This window comes from Notolepis coatsorum, assembly GCF_963971535.1.
Source record: "Notolepis coatsorum genome assembly, chromosome: 14".
NCBI classification, from domain to species: domain Eukaryota; kingdom Metazoa; phylum Chordata; class Actinopteri; order Aulopiformes; family Paralepididae; genus Notolepis; species Notolepis coatsorum.
In genome coordinates, this window is record NC_140178.1 from 1,542,448 (window position 1) to 1,555,225 (window position 12,778).

At 38.8% G+C, this 12,778-nt stretch overlaps 2 protein-coding genes across 5 annotated transcripts in view; both read left to right on the forward strand.

Moving 5' to 3' along the window:
* nprl3 (NPR3-like, GATOR1 complex subunit) overlaps positions 1–12,778 on the forward strand; it is a 285,213-nt gene that overhangs the window by 91,414 nt on the left and 181,021 nt on the right. The gene's annotated exons all lie outside the window — the stretch shown is intronic.
* LOC311239808 (uncharacterized protein) overlaps positions 9,901–12,778 on the forward strand; it is a gene marked incomplete at its 5' end in the record, with an annotated part of 3,215 nt that continues 337 nt past the window's right edge. The window contains 2 exons of the mRNA XM_084328257.1: positions 9,901–9,923; positions 11,267–12,765. Of these exons, the coding sequence (XP_084184383.1) occupies positions 9,901–9,923; positions 11,267–12,521 (1,278 nt within the window). The 3' untranslated portion in view covers positions 12,522–12,765. The remainder of the gene's footprint in view (positions 9,924–11,266; positions 12,766–12,778) is intronic.

A 12,778-nucleotide genomic window follows, 5' to 3' on the forward strand; every position in this document is an offset into this window, starting at 1 on the left:
GTACAACTGCGGGCACGCTGCTCTCGGCTGGCGCTGCAAGACCCTCCGTGTCTGTTCTGTCTGTGTTCAGTAGGCGAGACGCGGACCCTCTCTCCCTCCTCTCTGCTGCTCTCTCTCTCAGTCTGACCCTCCCTCTCCTGTCTCCCTCTGGTCTCACGAGGTGGTCGTTCCAAAGTAGGATGGATAACCGGCGTCACGTGGTACATTCTCCAAATCCCCCCCAAAGTGTCAACTGGGCAGAATGTAGTTACTTATTCTTCACTTTGGGGAAAACAGGTCAGTTCAGAGGCGTGGTCCATTTGAATCCCTGCTGCATACCTTTATTTATATATATATATATATATATATATATATATATATATATATATATACACTCTATATAATATACATCTAACTTAGGCTGAGACGGCCTGTGTGTACATTTCCGATGTGAGGAAGATAAGATATTCCTTTATTGATTCCTACGGGGTAAATGTGGGCGTCATAGCAGTAGGGGGGGAGGGGGAGGTACAGGTATGGGCAGGGTGATAGTAGAAAGACATAAATATAGGCAATACAATTAGATCTGAATAAAAAAGATGAGAAAAATAAACCGTGTAAACAATATAATTAACTCTGAATATAAAGATAAACAGTGTAAACAAAGTTGCAGATGAGGGTCTGTGTGCCCTATTATCGGTTATGTTCTAGAATTTATTTTGCCAATGCGCGACCCCACTGTCACCTACCCGTGACCCCGCTTTGTTGGTAGTTTGAGAACCGCTGTGTTATACGTTACAATAAATATAGGCAATAGAGAATTAGAATCTGAATAGATTTAAGACTAGGCTACACAGGATGATGAAGGATGCTGTGGTTACACATCTTCTCTACACTATGCGTCATCCGCGAGGGGCTTTGACGCATGAGACCAAGGGCAGGAGGGCTTTAACTGAACCCAGTGAGGACAGCTTTGTGGGATTGCTGTCGGATCATTCTTCTGAAAACAAAGAGGTTTAACTCCAGGGCTAATTAATTGAGAGCACTTGACTCGAGGTAAACCTGTTTGCTAACTCGCTACAGTCAGAACCGGCACAAGGCGAACTTTATAGAAAACGGCGGAATAGAGGCGGCTAGGTGGTGCAGTGGGCAAGGCGCTCGCCACCAATGCAGGAGACGGTGGGTTCGAGCCCAGCTCTCTGCATTGCTATCAGCTTGGCTGGTCGTTCATACTAATACAATTGGCAGTATTAGGGGGTGGGAAGCTGATTGGTGGGGATCGGACGTTGTGGACAGCGACTCCTACAGGTCGGTTGGTGCGCCTGCGCAGTAGAATCAGGAAGCAACGAGGCTCTCTCAAGGGGTGATATTATCGGTACATTTATGCATATGTACTGGGAATGCCCCCCTGTTAAGATATTCTGGAAAGAAGTAACCACGCAATTATCAGAATTTTTATTTCTGAACATACCTGTAATGCCTTCTGTATTGTTGTTGAATGATGTTTCTCAGTTAGCAGCCTCTATACAGCTAAAGAGACTCATTTTGTCCGGTCTTACGGCTGCTAAAAAGCTGATAGCGTCACGCTGGATTCAACCGGATAAAATGTGCCTGAAGGTATGGGTTCTTACCTATCTCGATGTGATTTATCTAGAGATATCTACAGCAAGAATTTTAGGTGTCAATGAAGCCAGCATTGCAATCTGGTTAGAGGTGGTGGAGAGAATAAAGGTTAGCATATGAATTGTAATCCTTGGTTAGAAATGAAATAATGGATGGATTATCCAAGGGGGGTCCTGAGGGGGGGGGGGGGGGAGAAGAACGAGCAAGAGCATATGTATGTATTGTATTGTATTGTATTGTAAGTATTATGTATATATCTCGTAAACTACATTTATATTGATTCAAATACTGGAATGTATCCTGTGATTTATTGTGGATATTTACTGTTAATGCTTGTGTGTCTAGTTTTATGTCATGTAAAAAAAATAATAAAATTTGTTCACAAAAAAAAGGAAGCGACGGGGGCGGCTTGTCCCCCCTCCCACGCAGACCCTCGCCGCTGAGAGATCGTGCTGTGCAGGTGAAAAGATGCGACGGCTGCCTCCTCGAGTACCGGAGGGAACACGTGATGCAAGGCTTCGTCCACATTGCAGCCGGCCAGTGGGAGGTCTAACAGCGTTCGAGACAGGGGAGGGTAGAATTGGACGATACGAAATTGGGGATGGGAGAAAAATAGAAAATGGGGAGAAAAAGTAGATAAAAAAAAAAAAAAAACTGCGGAATAGATTAATACATTAATAAATAAATGGTGCATTTATATAACGGCTTTTATCCAAAGCGCTTTACAATTTGTTCCTCACATTTGACCCATTCACTCACACATTCACACACCGACGGCGGAGGCGACCACGCAAGGTGCCGACCTGCTCATCGGGAGCAATTAGGGGTTAAGTGTCTTGCTCAAGGACACTACGACACGCTGGCCGGGAGGAGAGGGAATTGAACCGGGGACTTTCCAATTACCAGACGACCACTCTACCTCTTGAGCCACAGGAGGTAGCTTACCAATAATGTAGTATAATGAGGTAGTTTACCAATAATGATGTAGTATAAGGAGGTAGCTTACCAATAATGTAGTATAATGAGGTAGTTTACCAATAATGATGTAGTATAAGGAGGTAGCTTACCAATAATGATGTAGTATAAGGAGGTAGCTTACCAATAATGATGTAGTATAAGGAGGTAGCTTAACAATAATGATGTAGTATAAGGAGGTAGCTTACCAATAATGATGTAGTACAAGGAGGTAGCTTACCAATAATGATGCAGTATAAGGAGGTAGCTTACCAATAATGATGTAGTATAAGGAGGTAGCTTACCAATAATGATGTAGTATAAGGAGGTAGCTTACCAATAATGATGTAGTATAAGGAGGTAGCTTACCAATAATGATGTAGTATAAGGAGGTATCTTACCAATAATGATGTAGTATAAGGAGGTAGCTTACCAATAATGATGTAGTATAAGGAGGTAGTTTACCAATAATGATGTAGTATAAGGAGGTAGCTTACCAATAATGATGTAGTATAAGGAGGCAGCTTACCAATAATGATGTAGTATAAGGAGGTAGCTTACCAATAATGATGTAGTATAAGGAGGTAGCTTACCAATAATGATGTAGTATAAGGAGGTAGCTTACCAATAATGATGTAGTATAAGGAGGTAGTTTACCAGTAATGATGTAGTATAAGGAGGTAGCTTACCAATAATGATGTAGTATAAGGAGGTAGCTTACCAATAATGATGTAGTATAAGGAGGTAGCTTACCAATAATGATGTAGTATAAGGAGGTAGCTTACCAATAATGATGTAGTATAAGGAGGTAGTTTACCAATAATGATGTAGTATAAGGAGGTAGCTTACCAATAATGATGTAGTATAAGGAGGTAGCTTACCAATAATGATGTAGTATAAGGAGGTAGCTTACCAATAATGATGTAGTATAAGGAGGTAGCTTACCAATAATGTAGTATAAGGAGGTAACTTACCAATAATGATGTAGTATAAGGAGGTAGCTTACCAATAATGATGTAGTATAACGAGGTAACTTACCAATAATGATGTAGTATAAGGAGGTAACTTACCAATAATGATGTAGTATAAGGAGGTAACTTACCAATAATGATGTAGTATAAGGAGGTAGTTTACCAGTAATGATGTAGTATAAGGAGGTAGCTTACCAATAATGATGTAGTATAAGGGGGTAGCTTACCAATAATGATGTAGTATAAGGAGGTAGCTTACCAATAATGATGTAGTATAAGGAGGTAGCTTACCAATAATGATGTAGTATAAGGAGGTAGTTTACCAATAATGATGTAGTATAAGGAGGTAGCTTACCAATAATGTAGTATAAGGAGGTAGCTTACCAATAATGATGTAGTATAAGGAGGTAGCTTACCAATAATGATGTAGTATAAGGAGGTAGCTTACCAATAATGATGTAGTATAAGGAGGTAGCTTACCAATAATGTAGTATAAGGAGGTAACTTACCAATAATGATGTAGTATAAGGAGGTAGCTTACCAATAATGATGTAGTATAACGAGGTAGCTTACCAATAATGATGTAGTATAAGGAGGTAACTTACCAATAATGATGTAGTATAAGGAGGTAACTTACCAATAATGATGTAGTATAAGGAGGTAGTTTACCAGTAATGATGTAGTATAAGGAGGTAGCTTACCAATAATGATGTAGTATAAGGAGGTAGCTTACCAATAATGATGCAGTATAAGGAGGTAGCTTACCAATAATGATGTAGTATAAGGAGGTAGCTTACCAATAATGTAGTATAAGGAGGTAGTTTACCAATAATGATGTAGTATAAGGAGGTAGCTTACCAATAATGATGTAGTATAAGGAGGTAGTTTACCAATAATGATGTAGTATAAGGAGGTAGCTTACCAATAATGTAGTATAAGGAGGTAGCTTACCAATAATGATGTAGTATAAGGAGGTAGCTTACCAATAATGATGTAGTATAAGGAGGTAGCTTACCAATAATGATGTAGTATAAGGAGGTAGCTTACCAATAATGTAGTATAAGGAGGTAACTTACCAATAATGATGTAGTATAAGGAGGTAGCTTACCAATAATGATGTAGTATAACGAGGTAGCTTACCAATAATGATGTAGTATAAGGAGGTAACTTACCAATAATGATGTAGTATAAGGAGGTAACTTACCAATAATGATGTAGTATAAGGAGGTATCTTACCAATAATGATGTAGTATAAGGAGGTATCTTACCAATAATGATGTAGTATAAGGAGGTATCTTACCAATAATGATGTAGTATAAGGAGGTAAGTTACCAATAATGATGTAGTATAAGGAGGTATCTTACCAATAATGATGTAGTATAAGGAGGTATCTTACCAATAATGATGTAGTATAAGGAGGTAACTTACCAATAATGATGTAGTATAAGGAGGTAGCTTACCAATAATGTAGTATAAGGAGGTAGCTTACCAATAATGATGTAGTATAAGGAGGTAGCTTACCAATAATGATGTAGTATAAGGAGGTAGCTTACCAATAATGTAGTATAAGGAGGTAGTTTACCAATAATGATGTAGTATAAGGAGGTAGCTTACCAATAATGTAGTATAAGGAGGTAGCTTACCAATAATGATGTAGTATAAGGAGGTAGCTTACCAATAATGATGTAGTATAAGGAGGTAGCTTACCAATAATGATGTAGTATAAGGAGGTAGCTTACCAATAATGTAGTATAAGGAGGTAACTTACCAATAATGATGTAGTATAAGGAGGTAGCTTACCAATAATGATGTAGTATAACGAGGTAGCTTACCAATAATGATGTAGTATAAGGAGGTAACTTACCAATAATGATGTAGTATAAGGAGGTAACTTACCAATAATGATGTAGTATAAGGAGGTATCTTACCAATAATGATGTAGTATAAGGAGGTATCTTACCAATAATGATGTAGTATAAGGAGGTAACTTACCAATAATGATGTAGTATAAGGAGGTATCTTACCAATAATGATGTAGTATAAGGAGGTATCTTACCAATAATGATGTAGTATAAGGAGGTAGCTTACCAATAATGATGTAGTATAAGGAGGTATCTTACCAATAATGATGTAGTATAAGGAGGTAACTTACCAATAATGATGTAGTATAAGGAGGTATCTTACCAATAATGATGTAGTATAAGGAGGTATCTTACCAATAATGATGTAGTATAAGGAGGTATCTTACCAATAATGATGTAGTATAAGGAGGTAGCTTACCAATAATGTAGTATAAGGAGGTAGCTTACCAATAATGATGTAGTATAAGGAGGTAGCTTACCAATAATGATGTAGTATAAGGAGGTAGCTTACCAATAATGATGTAGTATAAGGAGGTAGCTTACCAATAATGTAGTATAAGGAGGTAACTTACCAATAATGATGTAGTATAAGGAGGTAGCTTACCAATAATGTAGTATAAGGAGGTAGCTTACCAATAATGATGTAGTATAAGGAGGTAGCTTACCAATAATGATGTAGTATAAGGAGGTAGCTTACCAATAATGATGTAGTATAAGGAGGTAGCTTACCAATAATGTAGTATAAGGAGGTAGCTTACCAATAATGATGTAGTATAAGGAGGTAGCTTACCAATAATGTAGTATAAGGAGGTAGCTTACCAATAATGATGTAGTATAAGGAGGTAGCTTACCAATAATGATGTAGTATAACGAGGTAGCTTACCAATAATGATGTAGTATAAGGAGGTAACTTACCAATAATGATGTAGTATAAGGAGGTAACTTACCAATAATGATGTAGTATAAGGAGGTATCTTACCAATAATGATGTAGTATAAGGAGGTATCTTACCAATAATGATGTAGTATAAGGAGGTATCTTACCAATAATGATGTAGTATAAGGAGGTAACTTACCAATAATGATGTAGTATAAGGAGGTATCTTACCAATAATGATGTAGTATAAGGAGGTATCTTACCAATAATGATGTAGTATAAGGAGGTAACTTACCAATAATGATGTAGTATAAGGAGGTAGCTTACCAATAATGATGTAGTATAAGGAGGTAACTTACCAATAATGATGTAGTATAAGGAGGTAACTTACCAATAATGATGTAGTATAAGGAGGTAGTTTACCAGTAATGATGTAGTATAAGGAGGTAGCTTACCAATAATGATGTAGTATAAGGAGGTAGCTTACCAATAATGATGTAGTATAAGGAGGTAGCTTACCAATAATGATGTAGTATAAGGAGGTAGCTTACCAATAATGATGTAGTATAAGGAGGTAGTTTACCAATAATGATGTAGTATAACGAGGTAGCTTACCAATAATGATGTAGTATAAGGAGGTAACTTACCAATAATGATGTAGTATAAGGAGGTAACTTACCAATAATGATGTAGTATAAGGAGGTAGTTTACCAGTAATGATGTAGTATAAGGAGGTAGCTTACCAATAATGATGTAGTATAAGGAGGTAGCTTACCAATAATGATGCAGTATAAGGAGGTAGCTTACCAATAATGATGTAGTATAAGGAGGTAGCTTACCAATAATGATGTAGTATAAGGAGGTAGTTTACCAATAATGATGTAGTATAAGGAGGTAGCTTACCAATAATGATGTAGTATAAGGAGGTAGTTTACCAATAATGATGTAGTATAAGGAGGTAGCTTACCAATAATGTAGTATAAGGAGGTAGCTTACCAATAATGATGTAGTATAAGGAGGTAGCTTACCAATAATGATGTAGTATAAGGAGGTAGCTTACCAATAATGATGTAGTATAAGGAGGTAGCTTACCAATAATGTAGTATAAGGAGGTAACTTACCAATAATGATGTAGTATAAGGAGGTAGCTTACCAATAATGATGTAGTATAACGAGGTAGCTTACCAATAATGATGTAGTATAAGGAGGTAGCTTACCAATAATGATGTAGTATAAGGAGGTATCTTACCAATAATGATGTAGTATAACGAGGTAGCTTACCAATAATGATGTAGTATAAGGAGGTAGTTTACCAATAATGATGTAGTATAAGGAGGTATCTTACCAATAATGATGTAGTATAAGGAGGTAACTTACCAATAATGATGTAGTATAAGGAGGTAGCTTACCAATAATGTAGTATAAGGAGGTAGCTTACCAATAATGATGTAGTATAAGGAGGTAGCTTACCAATAATGATGTAGTATAAGGAGGTAGCTTACCAATAATGTAGTATAAGGAGGTAGTTTACCAATAATGATGTAGTATAAGGAGGTAGCTTACCAATAATGTAGTATAAGGAGGTAGCTTACCAATAATGATGTAGTATAAGGAGGTAGCTTACCAATAATGATGTAGTATAAGGAGGTAGCTTACCAATAATGATGTAGTATAAGGAGGTAGCTTACCAATAATGTAGTATAAGGAGGTAACTTACCAATAATGATGTAGTATAAGGAGGTAGCTTACCAATAATGATGTAGTATAACGAGGTAGCTTACCAATAATGATGTAGTATAAGGAGGTAACTTACCAATAATGATGTAGTATAAGGAGGTAACTTACCAATAATGATGTAGTATAAGGAGGTATCTTACCAATAATGATGTAGTATAAGGAGGTATCTTACCAATAATGATGTAGTATAAGGAGGTATCTTACCAATAATGTAGTATAAGGAGGTAACTTACCAATAATGATGTAGTATAAGGAGGTAGCTTACCAATAATGATGTAGTATAACGAGGTAGCTTACCAATAATGATGTAGTATAAGGAGGTATCTTACCAATAATGATGTAGTATAAGGAGGTATCTTACCAATAATGATGTAGTATAAGGAGGTAACTTACCAATAATGATGTAGTATAAGGAGGTAGCTTACCAATAATGTAGTATAAGGAGGTAGCTTACCAATAATGATGTAGTATAAGGAGGTAGCTTACCAATAATGATGTAGTATAAGGAGGTAGTTTACCAATAATGATGTAGTATAAGGAGGTATCTTACCAATAATGATGTAGTATAAGGAGGTAGCTTACCAATAATGATGTAGTATAAGGAGGTATCTTACCAATAATGATGTAGTATAAGGTATCTTACCAATAATGATGTAGTATAAGGAGGTAGCTTACCAATAATGATGTAGTATAAGGAGGTATCTTACCAATAATGATGTAGTATAAGGAGGTATCTTACCAATAATGATGTAGTATAAGGAGGTAACTTACCAATAATGATGTAGTATAAGGAGGTATCTTACCAATAATGATGTAGTATAAGGAGGTATCTTACCAATAATGATGTAGTATAAGGAGGTATCTTACCAATAATTATGTAGTATAAGGAGGTAGCTTACCAATAATGATGTAGTATAAGGAGGTAGCTTACCAATAATGATGTAGTATAAGGAGGTACAGTAGCTTACCAATAATGATGTAGTATAAGGAGGTAACTTACCAATAATGATGTAGTATAAGGAGGTATCTTACCAATAATGATGTAGTATAAGGAGGTATCTTACCAATAATTATGTAGTATAAGGAGGTAGCTTACCAATAATGATGTAGTATAAGGAGGTAGCTTACCAATAATGATGTAGTATAAGGAGGTACAGTAGCTTACCAATAATGATGTAGTATAAGGAGGTAGCTTCGGTTTTCAAAAACAAAAAAAATATTAAATTTATTTAACATTTATTTACCCAAGCAAGCAAGTAAGAACAAATTCTTATTTTATTTATTGTCAAAAGTATGCATAATGTTGTGTTAATTCCACAACAAGAGATATGTAATGTTAATTACCTGAAATTATTCAGTTTTTGGGGGGGGGGGGGGGGGGGTGCATATATCGGTATCGGAAATTAAGACTTGGACAATATCGGTATATCGGTAAAAAAGCCAATATCGAACATCCCTCACATCTTACTGGTTCCGTTGGTACCGTGGGACCCAGACATCACAGGTGGAGACAGAACACACAGCAGAACATGTTGGAACTTTATTCTTGTTGTTACACACATGCCGCTACACACTGGGAGACACACACACACACACACACGTGTTATGGGAGGAGCCACAGCCCACCTGCGGGGGCGTTTCTCCTGGATACCAGGTCGTTAGTGTTGGAACAGGAAGGCACACTGTCTGTTGAGATGGCACAGAGGAGGAAGGAGAGACTACAACTAAACGGAGAAGTTTTAACCCTTTCACTGCCACACGACAGCCGGTTAACCCTTTCACTGTGACAATACAGAAGGTTAGCGGCTTTACTATCACACAACCGACGGCGATGCTCCATCATTAGCTCCGCTCTGTCGTGTGGCAGTGAAAGGGTTAAAGCCTCTCTACAAGGTCACATGCAGAAGAGCACAGGTTCAATGTAAGCCTATACTACTGGAATGGATATTCTCCCTTTTCAATCAAATATATAAACAAACATTTCTTAAACTAAATACATATGTGACTAAATGCATTTCTGATACATGGGGATGTACAAAATGTAACTGCTTGTTCAACTTAATATTTCTGAAAAACGATAGCAAGATATATTTCGCAGTAAAATTAAAGCGACAATGTGTTATTTTAGTTTTTTTTTTCTTTTTTTACATACAGAGCAAACGGAGACGGGACCACACCAACGCTTACTGAGCACGGCACTCGCCTTCGAGCGGTCCGGCAAGACCCACAACGCTAAGCCACGCTTAGTAAAGTGACACTGTCGCTTTAACTTTCAAAAGTGTTAAAAAAAATATTAGCGATGTACATCAACGTCGAATGCCCCAATCCGCGCGCTTAAAACGCTGTGTATATAGTAGGGCTGCATGATTAATCGAAAATAAATCGCAATCTCGATTCATAGACCTATGCGATCTCATTTCTAAATAGACTTTTTTAAAAATATATATATATATATATTTTTTTACTTAACTTTTTTTAAATGATGACGATTCTGACTCGAGTTATTTTGTATGTTACAAGAGACTTTTAATTTTAAGTCAAGCACTTTCACATATGTTTAAGAAAGAGTGCAATAAATGATTTTATGATCTCAATTCTTAGAGAGAAAAATCGTGATTCACATTTTAGCAAGAATCGTGCAGCCCCAATATATAGCATTTAAAATGAACACCAACGCCTGATGCAACAAGCAGCCGCAACAACTCAAGGCACGAAGATCTATATGCATGAGGGGGGGGGGGGGGGGGGGGGGGGGGGGGGGGGGGGGGGGGGGGGGGAGGGGGGGGGGGGGATGCATGAGGGGGGGGGGGGGGGGGGGGGGGGGCGGGGGCAGGACTTTCCTCTATAATATACAAGTATACAATATTTTTGCAAGTAACTACACAGGATTCTAGTACAGTTATGATACACGGATATCACACAAGTTTAAAATCATTATTTCTTTTTTAAAAAAAGCTGAAATGTAGACGTTTAAGACTTTTAGACAATTATAAAATGATTCTCGTCGAACTCTTCGCACACGGAATGGTTATAAAAGAATGTATGCGAGCATGAAATCACCTCGAACGAGACACAAATACATAATTACTATGTTGTTTTCTTTTTCTCATTCCAACACAAATATGAAAAGAAAATAAATCTAATTAGTTCTTCTCTCTACAGAAGAACACAACACTTAAGCACAAATGGTGTCCTTGAAGTCTACTAGACGTAGTGTCAGGCGTGGAAGAAGACTTCATGTAAAAGTAAGTGTGCTTAGTAAAGGACCACTGTTACCTCTCTCTCTCTCTCTCTCTCTCTCTCTCTCTCTCTGTTACCAGGCAACAACAACACCTCTCTCTCTCTGTTACCAGGCAACAACACCTCTCTCTCTCTCTCTCTGTTACCAGGCAACACCTCTCTCTCTCTCTCTCTGTTACCAGGCAACACCTCTCTCTCTCTCTGTTACCAGGCAACAACACCTCTCTCTCTCTCTCTGTTACCAGGCAACAACACATCTCTCTCTCTGTTACCAGGCAACAACACCTCTCTCTCTCTCTCTGTTACCAGGCAACAACACATCTCTCTCTCTCTGTTACCAGGCAACAACACCTCTCTCTCTCTCTCTCTCTGTTACCAGGCAACAGCACCTCTCTCTCTCTCTCTGTTACCAGGCAACACCTCTCTCTCTCTCTCTGTTACCAGGCAACAACACATCTCTCTCTCTGTTACCAGGCAACAACACTCTCTCTCTCTCTCTGTTACCAGGCAACAACACATATCTCTCTCTGTTACCAGGCAACAACACCTCTCTCTCTCTCTCTCTCTGTTACCAGGCAACAACACACCTCTCTCTCTCTGTTACCAGGCAACAACACCTCTCTCTCTCTCTCTCTCTCTGTTACCAGGCAACAGCACCTCTCTCTCTCTCTCTGTTACCAGGCAACACCTCTCTCTCTCTCTCTGTTACCAGGCAACAACGCCTCTCTCTCTCTCTCTCTCTCTCTCTCTCTCTCTCTCTCTCTCTGTTACCAGGCAACAACACCTCTCTCTCTCTCTCTCTCTCTCTGTTACCAGGCAACAACACCTCTCTCTCTCTCTCTCTCTGTTACCAGGCAACAACACCTCTCTCTCTCTCTCTGTTACCAGGCAACAACACCTCTCTCTCTCTCTCTGTTACCAGGCAACAACACCTCTCTCTCTCTCTCTGTTACCAGGCAACAACACCGCTCTCTCTCTCTCTGTTACCAGGCAACAACGCCTCTCTCTCTCTCTGTTACCAGGCAACAACGCCTCTCTCTCTCTCTCCGTTACCAGGCAACAACACCTCTCTCTCTCTCTGTTACCAGGCAACAACACCTCTCTCTGTTACCAGGCAACAACACCTCTCTCTCTCTCTCTCTCTCTCTCTCTCTCTCTCTCTCTCTCTCTCTCTCTCCGTTACCAGGCAACAACACCTCTCTCTCTCTCTCTGCGTTACCAGACGTGTCTCTCCAGACCTCACCTCCTGTCGGGACACGTCGCCGCTGTCGTGCGATGATGTCGATGAAATGTTCGCTTAGTTGAGGGACGTTGTTTCCTAACAGGCAGCAGAGAATAAACACAAGTATTGCCGACTCGTCTCAGAATCACCAGCTCCGTCTTGGTCGTCGATAAGGGAAGGAAGGGCGTAAAATAACAAAGAGCGCTCCGGGGTGGAAGGTTCGTCTTTCAGCGTCGAGGGCCGAGAGTGTCGTCGTCGTCCCGGTCTCCCGTCGGCCTGAGAGCACTACAGGTCACTAAAGGTCACTAAAGGTC